This window comes from Pocillopora damicornis, chromosome 10 (genome assembly GCF_964200805.1).
Source record: "Pocillopora damicornis chromosome 10, jaPocDami1.2, whole genome shotgun sequence".
In the NCBI taxonomy this organism is placed as follows: domain Eukaryota; kingdom Metazoa; phylum Cnidaria; class Anthozoa; order Scleractinia; family Pocilloporidae; genus Pocillopora; species Pocillopora damicornis.
In genome coordinates, this window is record NC_142679.1 from 6382119 (window position 1) to 6403785 (window position 21667).

Genomic DNA, 21667 nt, shown 5'->3' on the forward strand with positions numbered 1-21667 from the left:
AAACAAACATCGAGTAACCAGGTCATAAATTTTGGTTTTATCAAATGATAATTTAAATTTGCCTTGTCAGAGAGTTTCTAAAGCCGAGTTGCTTCGAGCGGTAGCTCTTCGTCATAGCGAGGTAGTCCAGCAAAAATGAGAGCTGCATATCTTAAAAAAAATCATCGATTTATTGGTGCTATTACGTTCATAATTTACTAAATGGTCCTTTCGCTGGATTAAAGTTTTTGATCTCTTAGTGATTTCAGGCCTTAAGCTCAGAAAATCACACAAAATAAGTAGAACTAATTAATGATACGATGTTTCCATTGGTGCAGTCTTTGAATGAGTGGCGAAAAACTAAAGTAACCACAGCGACCAATAAAATAAAGCTTTACATTATCATTGGCCAATGAGAACTCACATTGAAATTACGCAAACTGCTTGAAGCGCGGGAAACGCAGGTGATCAAGTCACGAGTTTTCTGGACCAATCACATAACAAAGTTATGAAACACCGAGCAAGCCCGGATAACTTTCGACAATCAGTTGATTGCCAGTATTGCACTATCTAATATTTGCACGTAAGCTGGTAAAATAAAAAATCCCATGTAATTTCTACCTTATTGTAAATAACTAAAAGTCATTTTACAATCTCACAAGATAAAATCAGGTTTACAATCGTGAGGCCCCCAATTCCTCAAAAGAGGACATTCCATTTTTACAACAAAATTTGATCGAGATATCATTTTTACAACTGACTTAATAGATAACTAAAACCGAACCCCCAAAGAAAATGAAACTTCTACCGCACTAAAGGCACGTATGCTTGTATCGCTAAACACGAATAACCGCGTCGTTCTGAAAACATCAATGGCTGGCCAAAATGGCCGGCTTCAATTAAGCTTGTTTCACATAACAACACAAGCTGTGGACTGCACGAGATCCTCATCCTCCACCACGTACTTTGTTGTTCTGAGTTTAGCTGGTGTTTGCTTCACGTGGTCAAACGCGCTACATAAAGAGAAAATAATTCCTTACAAAAGAACTGAAAACCTTAAAATTCTAATATGAGAACGGTTTTGTAAATTCAATCAGCGTTTTTTTCTGTTGAGTGTAGAGCAATTTTCAAACGAGTATCGAAAGACATCTGGGATTGCGTTGGTTTTGCTTTACTTTGCGCATGATTGGTCCAGAGAAGAAGCACCATCTTATTAACCAATTAGATGCAAATCTAACACCAATCACGAATTGGTCATCCGTTTTTTCCCGCGCTTTGCTTGTTTTACTTTGAGTTCTCATTGGTTCTTCAGGGTTTTTTTCCTGTGTTCTGATTGGTCGCTGTAATAACTCTTATTTTGCTTTCACGACACTCAATCGAAAAACGCTCAAAATATAAAATCAAAAGCTGCTACAGGTCTATTGCTTCACAAGAGGTTACAAGACGTACACCACCTTTCAACGTTCCGCAAGGTAACAATTACTAGTAAAACCGTAAAATTCTCCTTGAATAAATTCATTTGGCAGACACGGGAAGTTCCTACCTCCTAAGAGGAGACTCAACTGCATGGACACAAGACATTTCGGTCAGTTTGGGTCTAAGGCAACGCTTCTTGGCCGCCTCATTCGGCGAGAAGAGCTAAAAAAAACAGCAAGAACAAAATCCAAAAGTAATTCACCGAGGACTAACTCATAACAAGAAATCTGATGATATTAAAGATGAGTTGTTCAAAATGCACAAATGCTAGGTAAAACATTTCATCTTGGTAAAACAATTTTTTCTTTGACAAATCTCTTCGTTAAAAAACTAGCAGGTTAAATTTTGGGCAATGGAACAAGGAAACAAGCTGCCATATTTTTCCATCAAAAACTGTCGCCTTTGTAAATGTAGGTCCAATAAGGACCACAGAACGTAGAAACAACAAATAAACTTACATCGACTTCTAGATTCTCTTTCAAAGGAAATTTCCTCTTCTGTCCACGCGTCTTTATGCAGCTCTGCACAGCGCTTGCACCACCCTCAGTTTCTTTCATCTCTCCCGTTTCCCCGCAATATTTTTTTTTAAGTTCATCTGTGTTTGCACAATTGTTATTCGCCTTTTTATCATCTGCTGCACCATCAGTAATCAGCCACGGAGAGTTAATTACAGTCTCTTTACTTCGAACTCGTGTTATCGGTGTGCTGCTTGGCGTTCTCCCATTCTTAGGCGTTTTTCGAGCGCCTGGTTTTGTCGACCGATAAGGCGTTGGCTTGTTCAGCAGCTCTTTCCTCAGGGGGTAAAGGCTGTCTTTGATGCATACTGCAGGACTGGTACAATCAGCAGCGGCCGAATCCTGCACATATGCGTGGAAATCATAAGTGATAAATTGTATGGGTCAAACAAAATTAAATACATGAAGAACCTAACAAAAAGCTTCCTTTTATCATTTGGCTTTATTGCACGATTCAATTATCACACGAAAGTAACCCATACCTAAGCTTTCCTTCTTTTGTTTAATCACAATGTGAAAACGAACATCATATCATCATCATCATCATCATCATCATTGTCATTCTCAGTTATCATTTTCATTATCATATCCCTATGTTTGTTACAATAGATAAATATCAGTATCTAAGTAAGTGCGCACCTACCCCTCCCCTTCGATTTTTGTAACCACCCGTCAACCATAGCCCGTGTATTCCACCACTTTCTTCCGTCAGCTCTCCCCTCCCCCTCCCCCAGACTTTCAGATTTGGCCATTTCATCACTGCCCCCTGGCTTGCTTTTCGAATGCACTTAATCATGGAAATCATCTCAAACCAAAAGAAATCATAAGGTTACGGTACCTGTCGGATGATACTTAATCCCAAACGCGCCTTTTTCGCCACGGATCGAGTCAAAGGAGTAGACCGCTTGGGAAGTTCGTAATCTTCTCTATTCGGCTTTCGTAAGGAGGCCCGGCAGCTCTTGAGGTCACTGCAGAAAATGAATATCGATTAACAATGTTTCCAAAAGAGAGGAATTTTTAATGAGTGTCGAGAGTAACTCGGGAAGCTTTGTCTTTACTTTACTTCACTTAGTTAAGAAAACTCGCGCCACACTTTCTGCCAATCAGAACAAAACTAGAAGAAATCACGACTTGTTACTTAGAGTTCTCATTTGCTGTTAAAGACATTTCCCCTTCTTATTGGCCTACTGTAGTTTTGGTTTTATGACACGCAAGCGAAAAGCGTTAGAATTCCCAAAAATTATTGCTCATGGATGGTCATATGAAAAGGGACTACTAGTATAGGTAATAACATGATTTCGAGTGCAGTTTGGTGTAAATACGCACGAGTAAATTTTACAAAGACAACAAAATTGCACGAGCCCGTAGAAAAGTCAAGACAGACGACATTTTGAAAGCATGCGCGCGCTCTTTGAAATTTGCACGCGTGCTACAACTTTGTTCTCGTGTTACATGAAAATAAACTCGTTTTCAGCCAATCAGAAGCGCGTAATTTTTGCATGTTCATTTTCAGTAAGGGTTTGGTCCTCGCGGTAATGCTATTGTAATCTTTGCGTCTCACCTTATTGCATCGCGAATTGATCGAAACCACGTCATTGCTTCGGTTCTTGACTTGGAGAACAACAGCAGGGATTTATCTTTACAAGTTATCTGTCATAAAACGGAGATAACTTTGAGACCAAAGCAGTTCCTTACCATCAAAAACACCACGAATTCACCCTTTAAGAGTGACAACTAAATTCTCCTTACAAGATCCCCCTTGAATCAAACATTAAGGTCACATGAATAAGGGAAATGATCAGCAACCATTCACAAGCTCTTGATTGTTAAACAAATTCTCCCTGTTAGCACCTTAGGATTTGTGTAGAGAACAGTATGGAGAATATGTGGAATCTGGTGAGTAGCAGTTTAGACCGCAATCCTATTAACCTGCGGTGTGCGTGCGGCACATGCGCAGAGACAGTTAAAAAACGAGCTCGACTGCACGAGAGAACCGCCATGTTGGAACTTGGACTCGTTATGTACTCGTTGTGTTTTACTAAGCGTGGCCGTCCCGTTTAGTTCTGTCACTGTTAGAAGTTTGTGATTAAGTATTCGTCGATTAAGTTAATTAATTCAGTCTTGTGGTTTACACAGAATATGCATACTGATGTCAGGTTGTAAAGGGTTAGGGTCCAGTAATTCCATCCTTCTGAACAAGTACTATCTTTACAACGTACCTTAAACAGGGCTCCTGCACCGGTGTTTTCGTCGTTTTCAATCGTTCCACCCAAGACTTGTTCCAGTTCGCAGTCGATCAATGGTAAAACGCGACGGCATAAGTATGAGCTGTGAACAACACGCAAAAAACTTGTAAGACCTGTACTTCAAGTTTACGGAAAACATTTGACCAACTACCAATTTTTGTGCGCTGTTTCAGCCGCTCAAAGTTCTCCACAAGTTTTCCTCCTTTTCTGAAACTTTTGGTTTGAAATGATACACGGTACTAAATTACCACCAGCAAAGAGTTGGAAAAAATCGTTTTCCGTGAGTCTCTTTTCGTTCTCTTTGTTGCATGAGCGAAAAACCTTTTTACAAATAAATTATACGCTAACACATGCGTTCTTTCATACCTCTGATCTTTATCCAGAGAGACACTTTTCTTGGCATAGAGGAGGATGTCGGAAAAAAGAAAAAACATCCTCTCCTGTGACCCTCGGTTACACACCTGTCCGCACGTGACAGAAAAAAAACTCGTCGGAAAAAGTTTGGTAATGGCCATTTGCAAACCTTCTATTTTCGCCAAGGTTACATCTACTAGCTTTCCATCGCAAACGCTCCGACCCGATTGGCCACCCTACCCACCCTTGATTTTTGTCTTAAACTTTTCAACAAAAGCGCGCCTCATACTTAAGAGTCATACATAAATTAACAAAAAAGATTTCAAAGAAGCACAAAGAAAGATAAAAGCATGAAATTTGAAGTAGAAAAAACAAGGAGGTCACGCCCATCTACAAACACTTATTTTCTCAGAGCATTGGAAAGCGACATTTTGAACAGCTAACAAACACTTTACCTTCAAAAGTGGTCCCTCTTTGATAAAGAGCCGCCCTTAGAAAATAGAAAGAATTGAAGATGAAAACGACTCAGAGCAATTTAACTCTGAAATAATCGTATTAACTATGTGGCAATAAGTTCACATCACATCACACTCTTTGCGCTAATTCCATTGTTACCTGGAGCAAGGATTTTCGGGGCTCCTTCCCCTGTCAATGAGTTCTGAATGGAGAGCATTTTCTGGAAGTTTTCCCTTTGTCGAATGTTCTCATTGATGTGATGTGCGACCTTGTTGATTTCAGTTGTAGCTTCTGAAACACATAATCAAAATGAAACTTTCTTCAGAGTTAAAAATTTAATCTTTATTTGACACTGCTATTTTGTTATCCCTTAACGAAATGCTTACACTGCTGGCTAGACGCATATACATGTACCATACCTTGCAGTTTCTCAAAATCAGGATGGTCTTTTGGAGTTTTGTTCAGAAGACTCTCAAGTAATAGTTTGTACCTGAAAAAACAAATTTATATATAGAAATGAATTAAAGGGGGTAGTTTTCTTAGGAAACTATGGTGCTAAGTCAGTGTGAGGCATTACAAGACAATTTAATTATCTTACTTGAGTTGATAATGAAAATTGGCCACCATAAAGAATTCCTAAAGCTGACAAAATGCTCAAAACATCAGCTGGAGGAACTCTTTACAGTGGTCAATTTAGATTATCAACTCAGTTGCTTAAACTGAATTATCTTATAATATAGAAACACGTAATTGGTGCATTGGGAAACTGGATGCACTTGAAGTTCACAAGCCACTCTTTATGTTTGCCACTGCTCCCTTAAAAAAAAAAAAGAAAAAAAAACCGGTACTGCAAGTTGCTATGGTGTACAGTGGAGTTGGAAACTTGGTACAAAAGTGTATGTATCCCAACCTTGGAACTCGTTGCACTGGAGTTATCAGCAATGCTCCTAGATTCAGTCCCTTACATTCCTCATGCATTTCTTGCGCTTTCTTAAAATTTACAAACTCCTCACTCTTCTTTTCCCACTCCTAAAGAACAAAATGCATAAAAACACAAAAATCAATGGGTCATGTGATATAATTTTGCACAGGAAATAATTTTGGAGTTTGCCCAGTTACCATTGGCTTAAGAAGAGAATCAGGGTCTAAACTTGACTTTTCTAAATAGGTGCAGAGTGGCTTAATATAACAACACATTTGTGTTTCAGTTGCCTGATGGAATGATTTGGTTGATAAAAAAGTCTGATTTGTACATTTGCAGCTAACAGAAAAATTCAAAAAGTGCAATTTTAACTCTATACACCCTAATATCAGTAAGCATATTATCCATACTGTTCTTTAACCCTTTAACTCCCAAAAGTGATTAACATAAAACTTCTCCCTACAATATCCATACATTTTTCAGTAAACAGGTAATCAGAATATTCAAACTTATCAGGTAGAAGCTACTATCTTGATCTAGCACCAAGTTCTCATAACTAATTTACAAGGAAATGTGTAGCAGCTACAGGGGAGAATTAACAATCAGATCTTGGGAGTTAAAGGGTTAATATACATTTCCTAAGGTGCTGACAGAGAACTTGTTTAACAGTCAAGATTTTCTTTCATTGGCAATCATTTCCTTTATCCTTGTGAATTTAATATTTGATTCAAGGGTGATATTGAAAGAAGAAATCCAGTGCTAGTCACTCCTAGGAGTTAGAGGATTTATGTCTACTAGTCTGCTTATGTTTTTTCATTTACCTGCAGGGTAGCCTGTGCTTTAGCAAAATTGTTGGCATAGGTGCTGTAAAGTTTAATGAATGGTGCTAAGGCTAAAAAGGCATCTCCAAGGCCTAATGTTTCCATATGACTCAAGAGCTCCCTGTTCACTGCTTGAATTGACTCCACATTCGAGAAGATTGTGTTGAGTACATTTGGTGGCAAGATGCTTGCAACTTGCAGCGGTGCAAGAAATTGCTGGAATTTCAATTTATGACAGGATGAGATTGATCACTTACCCAATAATGTAGAGTGTGTCTAATTGATTTATAAGAAGTACATTAAGAATTTAAGACTTAATCAAAACCATAACAAAATTCTTGACTGTGATTGGTTATCACCAGCCCAATTTGAGTACTAATAGGACAGTGTACATATCTTGCTTGTAATTGGACAGTGTTATGGGACAGTTAACACATCATGCCTGAGTAAATGGACAGTATGCGTCATGCGCACACGCCGTTAGTGTGTATTTTGCTGAGTAAACTGTTGTTTTTTTTTACGAAAACATATGAATGATATCTCATTCTTTCTCAAATTTTTGAGAAAGAATGAGATATAGTAGTTTTGATTAATTGGTAAAAGGGCTTTGTGTTGTCCAATTCTGCCTGTATTCACACTTGTGATTAACAAATCAGACTCCTGCTTCACAGTGCATATCCCAATTTGTTATTACATACAGACTGAATTGGACTCCACTTGGTCCTATTACCATCATAAAGTAAGCCTTATGGTCCTATTAGTATCCCTCCAGAATAGCCTGCCACAAGATTAGTAGTCCAATAAAAGGTACAGTTTGATACTACCTATTTATACTCATGGATGGAGGAAAAAATCTGTAAGAGCTGAGGATCCATTAAAAAAAACAAACCAAAAAATCTGACAAGTAAGAATTGCTCTGTGACAAGAGCCTTCAGGAACACATTTATTCCTCTCAAAGTGTCACAACACAAGTGTCTCTTCACTGCGAGGAAGTTTGAGGCATTGAGTAAGGCAAGCTGGTCAGAGGTCTGCAAGGGAATCTGACACTCATTATCAAGGCCTCAAACTTACTTGCAGGTGAAGAAACACTTGTGCCTCAGTCCACATCCTCCCAAACAAAAAATAATGACCTGCTTGAAGGCTACCTCTAAGAGCACAGGTTTTGAATTCATCCTTAACTTACTGATGTTATGGCATGCAAATGATCCTGATAGGTCTTTTCTGTGGAAAAAATCTCACTGATGACCTTTTTCCTCTTTCTGGCTAGAGTCTGACTGCGAAGCATGTGATTAAATTCAGCAGAAATTGCCTGACTTGTTTGTGACAGTTGAAGAGACAGGAACTTCTTGGCATTGTGTACTGTTACGTGGAGAAAGACGAACTCTTATCAGCTTTGATGACGGCATGAATTCTCCTCTCATTTCTACATATTTTGTATACACTAGCAATAGGAGAGCGATAAACATGGCAAGATCTACAATACACCGTTACCTAACTGCATCTCGCTGAGTGAGAGAGTAGAGATTCCACTAAGGTTGTAAAAACGACCAAGACGGCATTCCTTGGATTACTTTCACCCAAACGATCAGACTACATGATCACTTGTTACTTCTGGATTCAAACCATTTACTAAACTACCCAGTGAAATATTTGAACGAGTTCATTTACTGAACTAATTGACTTGGCTCTTCCAAGCATATACCGACACATGTAAAAGAGGTGTTCATAAAGTTGCAGGGTATATGTATTCGTGTACCTACGGCACCAAAAGCTGTTTATCCGCACATTATGTGAGTACATAAGATGACAAATTTCGGAAGTAATCAACCGAGAACAACCCTAAATCCGTTTCCTTCTCTGAAGAAATTTCAGATGGACTGATACGCAAACTCGACACTTGAAAACAATCGTGTATCAGAATGTATTTCAAAAGGTTTCCAACTTCCGATCAACTTTCAGTGTTTTTCACGTGTAAGCAATAAAATAAATGGCCATTAAAATCCTTAAAAATCCCTAAAGTATCGATTATACATTTTGGAATCGTAAACGTATGTAAGAAAACATGTGAAGGTCAATATATATAAGCTTAGTTGATTCAAAACTTACACTTTGGACGAAACGGACTTGCATTTCCATTAACCGTGGCCATGATTTCTTCAAACACTCTTTCCAGCGCCTGCTTTACAATTGATAACGACGGAAAATCGACTTTTTGCACCTTTTCCGATTAAAAGAGATTTCAGAAACCAAAAATTGAGGAAACTCTACAGTAAACAACAACGAACATTCTAACGTTCAAACTTCCCACCCTCTGCTGAACGACAAATGACCTGGGTACTAAAGAACTCCGCTGGCCAGTGAAGTACAAGGTCTCATCAAGTTAGTCCAGTGCCCCTCCTCACGGTGTCCTGTGCCTACGATCAATCTTTTTTCAATCCCTCTTTTACTTTGATCAACGATGAAAATCAGTGTCAATTGAAGAAATATATGCGCTCAATGCTAAAAAGTGAGAAAGACTTCCAGGACGAGTGATAACATTTCCTTACTTAGGCGTACGGTAAATAATTTGTCCCGCGAGTGGGCGACAATAGAGAGCAGCAATTAGGGCCTTGACAGGAAGCAGCGGTGGGTAGAAAATATATTCTTTGGAATTAGGAGGAAAATAACATTTAAAGCCTCCGCACATCCTTCCTTTATAAAAGTGTAATGTATCGTCTAGGTTTTTCTAATGGATGGATACTTTTTGTCTTGTTTTTGTTCTACAACTCAAGGATGTGACCAGATGCTCTGCAGGAATAAAAATTAAGCTGGAAACTCTTATGCCTCTGGATCAACTGAGGTCACCCTCCCATCGAATTGGAAAGTTAGATGCTATTGTATCCTTTGATTTAACTGTCCACACCCCAACATGAGTTACTACTCCATACTGTTCTCTTTTCATTTCCAATCAGGCACCAACGAAAATTGTGTTACAAATCAAAAGCTTCTTTAGTTTGCAATAATTTCCTTTGTTCTGCTGTACGGGGAAATGGAAGACTAACTGCGCTTAAGGTTTGAAGGATTACGAATCACAGTTTTCCTGTTTCCAATATTCAAGGATAAAACCTTTATTTCATGACCTAATTCAAATTTACCATCTCTCATAAAACTATTTATACTGTTATGCTCTTTGCTTCTTACAAATTAAAAAAATGTTCAAAAGTGCTACCCCGGGTATGCACTTGATATCAGGTCTCAGTATCCTCAAATTATAATATATAGATTTAGCCAAGCCTAAAAGCGGAGCTCGCTTTTTTTTCCCCCGCACGTCTCAAGGGCACAACGCCTTGTCCCGGCCAGGACTAGAACCGGGTCGTCCAACTCGGAGCCCAGTCCACTGACCACTGGACTACTGAACAAAGCCGTGGCGTTGGCGTGCCCGCGGTACAGTTGACCACGCATGTTAAAAGTAGAACCTTGTGCGGTCGTACGGTCGTACATCCAAATTTTTTCGGCTTGATGGGTTACTCAGTACTATTTTGTATAACTGTGGGGCTACGCTCTGCGAGCTCCGCTATGATAAAACTAAATTCTGCACGCATTTTGTTTGATTCTTACTAATGACTTGATGGAAGACAGACGCAAACTAGATGACGTCGCCATAAACAACATTTTACTTTTTTATCATATAAAACAAATAGATTCCATGTTGTTGCATGCTGTACAGTAATCAATCACAGAAGACGTAAAAATGCGGTAAGAACACGAGTGAAACACTCGGCTGCGCCTGTGTGCCACTGTTTCCTTCTTACCACATTTGATGTGACCCAAGATCTATAACTGAACAGAAAAACGGCAACATGGATTATTTTTTTAAAATATTAACTTACTGCCGCTGAAAATATTAAAGATAAATAGGTGAGGACAGATTGCACTATTTTAGTCTACATTTTTGCATGAAATGTCTGTTTTTAACTTAATCTTTCTTTCCAGTTTAGACCTTACTTGCAACAAAATAGACTTGACTAATAGCACTTGGAAGACAATTTCTGCACTTTGTGCCTACAAACACCTCACTGATGCCTGGGAAGTAAAATCACTAACATTCAAAATAATAGAAGCCTGAATGCTCATCGAACAAATTACATTTTGAAAATGAAAAAAAAAAAATTATAAAAGTGATCTTCATTCTGTAGTGAGGAGAAAAAAATAATTATTCTATTCTTTGATCTAGGAAACAAATTGTCTCAAATTTAGTTATTAGTGATCAATCAGTAAAGTTAGAGCATGCAAGGAGGACCTCATTATCAGTCCCATGGAACGATAGTTAATTCACCCGCAGTAAGGACTTGATGGCCTTGAGTTAAGCAAGGAGACAAGAAGTCTGCAAGGGTTTAGCATCTCATTTTCAGTGCTTGGCCCTGAGCAAACCTCTCTCTGACTTCCCTCAAATCTTCCCGTGGGCAGAGAAATGGCATCCTGCAGAGATGATAATGAGGGCTTACTTAAAGGCTATTAATAATGGTAATAGGGCCAAGTGGAGTTCAATTTGGTCTGTGATCATACAAGTGATTAACAAAATGGGACAGCCACGAAGTAGGAGTCTGATTTTTTAATCACGAGTATGATTACAGACAAAATTTGATGACATGAAGTCCTGTTACCATTATTAATAGCCGGTTATATGTTTTCATAAAAACAAAACATCAGTTAACTCGGCGACATGCGAGACAGTGGTGTACGTTGATGACGCCGTTCTGTCCACTTACACCGCCATGACGTGTGAACTGTCCTTATTACACTATCCAATAACAAGCATTATGCATAATGTAATGTCTGAGACCTGATTCAAATGCGGACAGTCAAGTAGATATTTCAGTGAGTTATTTACATCGTGTATTGCTGGTTACAAGTTTTTGCAATCACGATAAGATATCAAGTTTTCGAGAACACATGGTCTGTTTTGAATTTAAGTGTTAGCTTCTGCTAAGATTGTCAAACAAGATTTCATTTGTTATTGGCGGAACAAGGCTCAAAAAACTTATAAGTATCGATCAGTTTTTGTTTAGCTTTCTTATCCATAGTGATGGTAATCGGTCAAGTCGCCCGAGAGTCATCTCGCCCGAAGTCTTGTCGCCCGAAAAAAAAAGTCAAGTCGCCCGAAGAAACAAATACTAAAAAGATCTGAATTCAGACTGTAAATAGGCAATAACGTTTAGAAACTTTTTTTATCACTAAAGCGCTCTTTGTTTCCGACAACACCATGAAGATTCTTAAATCGTTATTCGTTCCTGACAACAAAGGGAAACGTTGTTCGTTTCCAACAACAAAATGCAGCGTTGTTCGTTTGGTATGTAATCGTTTCTTACTCACGGACGTTTCGAAAGCTTGAGAAACTTTTTCTTGGTTTCTAACAATACCATGAAGACTTTGACTACACAGAAATCGATCGTATGATCGGAATTGAAATATGTTTGAGTAACGATTCTAAAAGCGTTGTTCGTTTCTAAAAACAAAGGGAAGCGTTCTCCGTTTCTGACAGAAAATGAAGCGTTGTTCGTTTGGTATTTACTCGTTTCTTACTCACGGACATTTCGTAAGCGTTGTTCGTTTCCATAAAAAAAATGCACGGACGCAGCGTAACATACAAGTAAAGTTCTGTTGTGTCTATTTGTGACTTTCTTAGCAATAACAGATGAAAACACCTGGTAAACGAATGTCGATTGTCGCGTTCGACAAGTCGATAAAAGGTAAAGCGAGTAACATACAAATTAAATTAACTTGTTGCCTTGCTTACCCCTGCCTTAAGGTAAGTGTGATATTTTTAAGATAACAGTTTATTGTTATGCTTGTGACTTTTATCACAGTAGTAGTCTGATAGCATCATTTCCCTTAGGATCAAAATGGGCAAAAATTACGTAGTTGTGCTCTGTTTCCTCTGGCGGTCGCATGTATATTTTGATCCGATCAAAGTATATATGAAGAGGGCAAAACTAGCTATAATACGAATACGAACTGATTCAATTGAACATTCATCCTTGCATTGAGTGTGATGATGAAGTTAGACCACGTCAACAAGCCCTACAGTGCGACGATTATGGGTCGATCATATGGCCTTTCTGACCATATGATCGATTTATGTGTAGTCAAAGTCCTTATGACTTTGTTAGAAACCAAGAAAAAGTTTCTCAAACTTACCAATTTTTTTTAGTAAGAAACGAGTACATAACAAACGAATAACGCTTCATTTTTTTGTTAGAAACGGAGAACGCTTCCCTTTGTTGTTAGAAACGAACAACGCTTTTAGAATCGTTACTCAAACATATTTCAATTCCGAGCATATCGATTTATGGGTAGTCAAAGTCTTCGTGGTATTGTTAGAAACCAAGAAAGAGTTTCTCCAGCTTACGAAACGTCCGTGAGTAAGAAACGATTACACACCAAACGAAAAACGCTGCATTTTGTTGTTGGAAACGAACGTTTCCCTTTTGTTGTTAGGAACGAACAACGCTTTAAGAATCTTCCTGGTGTTGTCGGAAACAAAGAGCGCTTTGGTGATAAAAATTTCTCAACGTTATTGCCTATTTACTGTCTGAAATTCAGATCTTTTTGGTATTTGTTTCTTCGGGCGACTTGACTTTTTCTCGGGCGACATTACTAAAATTTCGGGCAACATGACTCAGGTTTCGGGCGACTTGACTGTAAACCCTGGTGATAACCAATTGCATTCGAGAATTTTATTATAGTTTTGATTAAGGTTTACATTCGACCAGCTGTAGAACTGCTGAAGCTCTACTAAAGCTCCACTGCATATCTTGCAAGCTTGGCAAAATTATCTTCTTACATAAACGATGTAAATATATATCCTATTATATAGGAACAATTTTAATAATATTTATAATAACCTTGACAATATGTTAGTAGGAATGAGGCAAATACACTGTGCCTTACTGTACCTCATAATGTAAAAACAATAATAATAATAATAATAACAATAATAATTATGATAACAATGATAGCCTCGAAAATATTTTAGTATGAAAAAGGCTAAGGCACTGTACTTCATTTTAAATTAATAACTTATGAACAATAAGAGAAAAATAAAAAAGACTGGTAAAATAAATACAACTTGGTTAGTCATACTGTAAGGTCACACATTGGAGACGTCCACTCCAGGTATGTTCATTTGATTAAGCATATACTGTAGAAGCACGTCATCTCAGTCAGCAATCAATTGTCAAAATAAGAAAGTCTTTGAATGTGAACTACTTGCCTCAGACACAACATACTTAAGAAGGCACATAGATTTTCATAAAATTATCTGCATCACAAGAAACTAATTGTTGCTAACACTTGTCCCTATGGTATGTTGCAACCACTGAAATGGCAGTTGCAACCACTGAAATGGCAGTGCACCCTGACCTAAATTAAATTGAAATTTTTTTTTTGTTTATATTCGCTGTTTTTTTTTCTATTTTTTCCAACCCGACTAGAACAGATGCACACCATTTAAGTGGGAGCACCTGCCCCCTCAGCCATTCCTAAGACAAACTGTCCAATCTCTTTGTCACTTGGCCTCTCAGGCATTTCCCAGAGATCCTTTTTCCCATGAATCTTATCACGACAGAGTGGACAAGTCTCATTCACATCACTCCTGTTATGAGAAAATATAAATGATGTAGTTGAAAGTCTTGAGCATCCTAGATTGCGTAAAATCATGAAAATGAACTCTCCACCCAAGCCAAGTGGCCTATATGGCCAGACCATAATTTATTGTATTGTTTCTGTAGCATGAAGTCATTGAGAGTAATTGTGAGCCCCTCCCTCCCTCCCTCCCTCCCCCCCTTGCTAGCCCCCTCGTGAATTGGATGCTGGTCTGTTGCAAGGGAAACCTTCCAGCATTTTGTCATTCTTCCCTGACAATCCTCTAGAGACCAGCGTTTGATTAGCATGACTAGCCCAGGCTTAAATTTTAATCCAGGGTTCTTTATTCCTACATTTATCTGCCTCTTTCAGATAATTTTCTCAGTCTATCCATTTTGGGATATCTAATCATCAAATTGAAGACAAAAGGAATGGTACTTAATTTTCTTTTAAAGCTTCCAAATCTGAAATCACACTAAACCTGAGTTACCTTAACCCTTTAACTCCCAGATCAAATTTGTAATCCTCCTTACTGTCAACCATACAATTCTTATAATGTTAGTTCAGAGAATTTTGAATTGGATCAATTGATTATCCCCAAATTGATATTTTCTTTATTCTCATTCTTTATCTGCTTGATATTGTATTGATACTGTAAGGAGAAATTCTGTCTTGGTCACCCATGGGAGTTAAAGGGTTAACCCAGCTTCAGACAAACTGGCCCAGGCTGGAGGGAGTCACTGTGAGAGTATTGTTAACCCTTTAACTCCCTGATCAAATTTGTAATTCTCCTTACTGTCAACCATACAATTTTCATAATGCTAATGCAGAGAATTTAGTAGTGGATGAATGAATTATCCCCAAATTGATAATATTCTTTATTCTCGTCACTTATCTGGTTGATATTGTATCAATACTGTAAGGAGAAATTCTGTCTTGGACTTTTACATGATGGGCCCCCTCTAACAAATATTATGATCACCTTTTAAAGGTAGAAATGCAGTCTCCTGCCCAAGAAAAAATGCACAATGACCCACGGGTCTTTATCCTGAACCTCTTACCTTGAATCCACCATGTCTCTCCTCATAAAATCATAGCTACTTTAAAATCAATTTTTATCTGAATTTTTTTTTGCACTATCAAGTCTTACCATGTCTCAATACAAGTCTTGCAAAAGCAATGGACACAGGACAGGATAACTTCTGCTTTTTGATCCATGCATATACAACACTCCTCCATGTTAGAATCCTCTGAGGCTACTTCATCCACTCTGTGGACAAAAAAGATGTGCAAAGTTAACTAAATAAAAATTATCATACTTACAGTATGAAAATACTACAGATTGACAGAGACCACAAGGAGAAGACAATTTGCCATAGAGTTCTTCGGGATGTATAAATTAAATTTTCCTGTGCTTCAAATATACTGAATCTCAAACAGAAGAACTCTCTAAAATTTGCTGCTCCTCCAACCTGTGGTTTTTGGCTCAGTTGGTAGTAGCAACCAACTAATATCTGGGAGGCACAGTTCAAATCCTGTCAGAACCTCAATTTTTCTTAGGACCATACACTGTGCACAGCTTTATTTGAATTCAATCCACATGTCAAATGAAATGTGCTTCATTACAAATAGATTCTTGAATCATTTCAAGTGCAGATTACCAAAAAAATGGCCAGTTGACAGCCAACCATCACTGCTCATGTGGCCTCTAAAGCTGTCTGCTATAATAAAACATTTTTGGATTTGTAGAGCCACTTCCATTTTCATAGCTGTCTGTATATTTTATGCTACCATCTACAGCCAGTTATGAAAAAAGTTATTGAAGACCTCGTCAAGAAAACTGCACTTCAGGGGATGTTGGTGTGCTCTGTGATTCTTGACTGTATTGTGTACACTCCCCTTACAAAAAAGACTTGCCAAAGTTATTTGAACTTAAACTTACACTATCATTGAAACTCTCCTGGTCTTAGAATTAGCACTATAAGTTTCCTGTATTTTAAAAATTTCTGGACTTAAACCATACCTTGTAAATATCACTGATGCACAAAGAGATTCATGGATTTCCTCTAATTTTACTGAACATGTTTCATATGCCTACAAGGTAGTAATAGACATGGGAACTTTAAATAAAAAGTCATAAATAAAAAATTGATACCACAACTTTTACTCTGACTTTTACTTTTATGAAAGACCAAGACAGAATTTCTTCAGATAATACCAATATCAATCAGGGCATTATTAATTGATCAAATACCAAATTCTCTGAACTAACATGGCAGACAGTGAGGAGAATCATTAATAAGATCTTGGGATTGAAAGGATTAATATAGTTGCTCACTACAGTGAAATAGTTTTGTGCCTAAATGTATAACTTTGGATTGCACAATCATATTAGCTAAAAAACTCAAAATTAACTATTTCAGTCACCTCTTCACTAATGGACACTCTAGTAAGCAGACAGTTCTGGTTATAGACCCTTCTTTACATTCTCGATCTTGTCTCTGAGTCAAACTCTGTATTTACACATTCCTGTAAGCGGCCAATATCTCCTAAGCAGATGCACACACTCTTTAAAGTGACAACTTGAATTTTTCTTTTGCTTACACTCTCTTGTAAGCAGACACCCCATGCATAATAATTGACTCCTAGCTGTGAAATTTGTCTTGAATTTGTAAATCAACAAAACATGACTTTTGACAGAGCAACAGAACAGAGGGGATCACTTTTGTCAAGGGAAAGCTAGCTGTCCATTTTACTTTAACAAGAGTCAGGCATAAACTCTCCCTAAAGCTGATATCCGCCCTATTTTTTAAAATTCCTGAATGCAGACAGTTCTGCTGCTTACAAGAGAGTTGAATGTAAGTCATGCTTAGTTGATTGCTTTATACAGACAAAGCTCATCATACCTCTTCCCCAATAGGATCAATTTTCTGCCAGTCTTCATCCTCTTCACCATGCATGTGCCGCAGTTGCTTTGTGATATCTCTATACAACTTGCAAAACTGTCGAAGGTCCATAATTCTCTCACTGTCAACATTTGTGCTAGCAGAATCAATCTGTATATTGGATAAAATGAATTTGATTTCAGTCATGTGCATGTAAGCTTGAATTTCTGATAACAAATCTTTATTTAGACTTGTGTAGCCTGTAATGATATTGGTCTATGTTCTTGTGAGCTAGTGCAAAATATTCTAATAGAGTGTTGATGCCATGATACTTTCTCCTTGGTATACTTTTTCACTTGCGGCAAGCTTTCTGTGATCTTACCAACCAAATACAGTGGCTATAACTGTCACACCTAATTAGAATGTTTTGCACCAGCTCTACAGAATATGAGTCTGAAATATTGGTTGCTAAAAGAACGTTAAGTTCCATCATTCCCCTTGGGCAGACTAAAATTAACTTTTCTATTCTGTAGCCAATTGGCAAAAACAAATTTTTTGCCCTATTTAGGGAGAGGAACAATGTGTTCTCCAAAGAGTCGAATTCTTTGGATTTATGGCTAACAACCAAACTAAGAAGTTCCAAAGTCATAAAAATGTTTCTTTGCTTATAGCATAAAGAGGCCCTCCTCCTCCTTAACCAAAAATAAGCATATTTTCTACTTGAGCACTGGTTTTCAGGAAGAACATTGAGATGGCAACTTTGATTCAAGTTCTAGTCACCAAAAGTCAATTATTAGTAACACTAATGACAAGATGGTCATAGATTCAGACCCTAATGACTTACTACAAGTAACTTGGCGTGAAAGGTTGGGTTTTACCAAACATATAGCACTGACACCACTCACCTTATAACAAACTATCCTTGTTGTAGCTTTCCATAGATATGGAGAATATTCTTCTGATGGTTCCTTTATAGCAAACATGATGCAATGCCCTCTGCCCTCTGCAAACTTTCTGAGTCTGAAGAGAAATCAAATGTGCAATTAATCGTCAAGTGACGGCTTTGTATTTAGAGAAAATAAATTACTGTGAGACCTATCTAAAGTGCACGCCATATTGGGTACACACCCTTCATAATGCAGATACAGGTGAAGGCTTATGCTTGATAAAGGTTTCACTGCCTGCATTCTTTGTATGCAGAATTATTCAGCAGTGTCATGGGTAAGCTCTACTTAACAAATAGATGCCATGTTGCTGTGCATCTGTTCAGTAATACATCACCAATGATGTCAAAATGTCCTAAGAACAAAAAAGTGGCATACAAGGCATAGCTGAGTATATCACTGATGTTCTTAACCCTTTAACTCCCAAGATTTCATTAGTTATTCTCCTTACCGTCTGCCATACAATTCAAGTGCTGTTAGTTTGGAGAATTTGGAATTGGATCAACCAATAATCCCCTAATTGATATTTTACTTATTCTCATTACTTGTCTGCTTGATATTGTACTGATGGTGTAAGGAGAAATTCTGTCTAGGTTACTAGTGGAAATTAAATGTTTTAAATAACAAAGAATCAAAAAATTGTTAATGGAAATGTCACCTATGCATCTATACTCCAATAGATCTTAGGTAAGAACCAATCAAAAATAATGCATAATTCAGCTTATTATATAGATGTAATTTTTGTAACTAAAATGTTGTTACAAATCAAGTTTCACTTGTTTGTGTTTCAGAACTTTAGCTGTTACAATAACATACAATTTTTTGTAACAGAATTGCGATTTATTGAAATAGCAAGTTGAAATAGAGTACAATGCACGATAAGCTGAATTTCTAACTTTGCTTTGTCTTTGAATGGATCAATCCAAATTTAGAGTTGTCTTGACTCTAATTGATACAAAGGAAGTGGGCCACACGATTGGACTAATTATCTGCGATAAGCGTGAGCCGCAGAACAAAACAACAAGTCAAGTTCAAATGAATTTTTGACCTTTGATTTATTTTTGTAATACAGCTCTAACGTGACTTGGACAAACGCATAGAAACTAATTAAGTAAAAAAAAAACACACACACACACACAGACACGAATCTTGGGGTTGTAAGTCGAAGTTTCTTTACTTTTACAGAGCGATTAATCGAAAATTGCTAATTTTGTTAATGATAGCCTTGATGAACGCAAAACGGAACAACTAAAGTTGCAACAACACACGAATCTAATTAAACGTCGCATTGCAAACTGATACTTAAGCACGAATATAGATTAAATTATTCCCGTTAGTAAGTGTACTTACGTCTTATTTAGATGTACTACGGCATCTAGAGAAAGGAAAGAAAAATTAGTGTGTGCTTGAGTTATTATGAAACCCTGCGAAATTCAGTAACATAAACCATCGAAACTAAAAAGTGTAAATAAAATCTAGACCTTCACTGCCGCTTACTTTCAAGACTTTCGTGGTTGAGAACCGCGAGATCTTTCAAAACAACAGCATGATCGTGCAACACTTTGAGCGCGAAACTATACTGTTGACCCATTGCTGCAAAGGAAGTGCGTATAAATACTCAGTAACTATCAGGAAATGGAGAAAAGAACGGTTGACGCCGGAAGGACATTTTGGATCGAATGAAGATGAATGAAATTCATTATTTGTCAGCGGTTTGTCATTGATAGCATGCGCAAAAGGTAAAACAGGAGAATGAATTTAATGGAGCTTGGGACGAAAATGCATACATGACATCAATTAATAATGCCGGAAGACGCCGGAAGATGAAAAAAAAAAAAAAAAAATGATAGTCATTTTAAACTGCAGGGTCGCAACTGATCAAAGTGCTCTTTTGTCTCTGTTCGCTTCCATGACTTTTTCAAAGTAAACAGGAACAAGAAACTAGCCAGATCCAGACTCAACCACTAAAACACGTGGATGCGGCCAAAGTGTCTGGGAAGCAGGCAGATATTTACACCGGCCTCCCGCCATGAACAAAGTTTTCAGACAGATTTGTCTGAAGTTAAGGTTTAAGTTTAACATGGTATAGTTTTATTGGTAAACTGTTGAAAATCCTGGTAATTTTACCCTGTTTAATGAAGAGAAAAGAGACTTATATTGAGGGGGTTATGGTCAAGTTATTGGAAATAGGTTTGTTTGAAAAAATACATCTGATTCGCGTGGTTCTGGACTAGGAAGATCGGTTTCATGGCCCGGGGGGACACGCCACACCCGAACTAAATTGATTCAGAGAGCCCTTAGGTCAAGCAAGCCAAACTCAAGTCACTTAATGTTTTTTACCTACGTACTTTTCAAGTTGATCTAGGGTCTCGGCACAGCTTAATGTGGACGAAAACGGAAAATATTTTAGGAAAAAATTCAATATTGAGATTTGTTCTGAAGCGGTTAATCAGGACAACTATTCAGTAACGTCCGTGGGTGTACTCCTGTGTTATTGTATCAGTTTCCGTTGTTCTCTCTTATACTCGTCCGTGGGAGTATCGGGAAAAAAACCCTTTTAATTAACCCTTAAACTCCCAAGATCTGATTGTTAATTCTCCCCTCTTTCTGTTACACATTTTCTTGTTAATTCGTAACAAGAATTTGGTGTTGGATCAAGACAACAACTTCAACTCATGATAAGTTTGGGTATTCTTGTTACCTGTTTGTTGGACAATGTATGGATATTATATTATATATTATAGGGAGAAGTTAAATGTTAATCACTTCTGGGAGTTAAAGGGTTAATAAAGGAACTCCCTTAAAGGTCTCCTGTACATGAGAACAAATTTAAATATGGGCCCAGTTGTTCGAAGGCCGTTACCGCTGACCTAAGGATAATATTTTATTCCGCCGGTTTCTTTATTTCTCCATTCAGGGGCTTTTTTCAGACAATCCTTTTCAGAGCATCCGATAATCAAATTGTAGAAAACAAAATTCAATTTAATTTTCTTGTACAGCTTTCAAATCTGAAAAAAGAAAATTTCACACTTATCTTGGGTTATCTTGACTCAGCAGTGAACAACCCAGCGATGTTTGCGTGTCGGATTCTCGTGGAACTGTATCCGGCGGAATTTGTAAAACTCAACTGTTTAGTTTCCGATCCGCTTGTTCTGAAGTTTTCTTTCTCAGTCTAAAATTAACAAAAAGAAAAAAGAAAACTTAAATAATTGATAGACAACAGTTCTTGTACAAAGATATCTTTCATTTTGTTTTGCTATGTTTAAATTGTGCGGCTGTCAAAGTGAGGCGTGAGTGGGCTTTCAGAAAGAATAACGTCACTGATGGATGACTCATTCTCGGACACAGTGAGAGAGAGTGGGCTCGACGCAAATATGACGTCAATCGGATGTTACCATAACAGTTTGAACTTCCGTTTCAACTATAATACAACCTTACATCCTTTC

The 21667-nt window shown here is 37.7% G+C and overlaps 2 protein-coding genes across 2 annotated transcripts; both read right to left on the reverse strand.

Annotated features, from left to right (window-relative positions):
• Window positions 1–149: 149 nt before the first annotated feature.
• LOC113670377 (rho guanine nucleotide exchange factor 39) lies at window positions 150–9302 on the reverse strand. Its single transcript, XM_089183680.1, has 14 exons — window positions 8876–9302; window positions 7953–8128; window positions 6770–6985; window positions 5937–6055; window positions 5446–5516; window positions 5186–5317; window positions 5026–5060; window positions 4583–4677; window positions 4190–4298; window positions 3532–3620; window positions 2809–2938; window positions 1914–2312; window positions 1523–1617; window positions 150–992 (listed from the first exon to the last, which is right to left on the reverse strand). The coding sequence occupies exons 1-14, from the start codon at window positions 8916–8918 to the stop codon at window positions 890–892; spliced, it is 1812 nt and encodes a 603-aa protein (XP_089039806.1). The 5' UTR covers window positions 8919–9302; the 3' UTR covers window positions 150–889.
• Window positions 9303–13470: 4168 nt separating this feature from the next.
• On the reverse strand, window positions 13471–19932 carry LOC113670355 (RING finger protein 141). Its single transcript, XM_089183694.1, has 7 exons — window positions 19719–19932; window positions 19572–19596; window positions 18183–18297; window positions 17299–17448; window positions 16416–16486; window positions 15543–15662; window positions 13471–14402 (listed from the first exon to the last, which is right to left on the reverse strand). The coding sequence occupies exons 1-7, from the start codon at window positions 19810–19812 to the stop codon at window positions 14258–14260; spliced, it is 720 nt and encodes a 239-aa protein (XP_089039820.1). The 5' UTR covers window positions 19813–19932; the 3' UTR covers window positions 13471–14257.
• Window positions 19933–21667: the final 1735 nt, after the last annotated feature.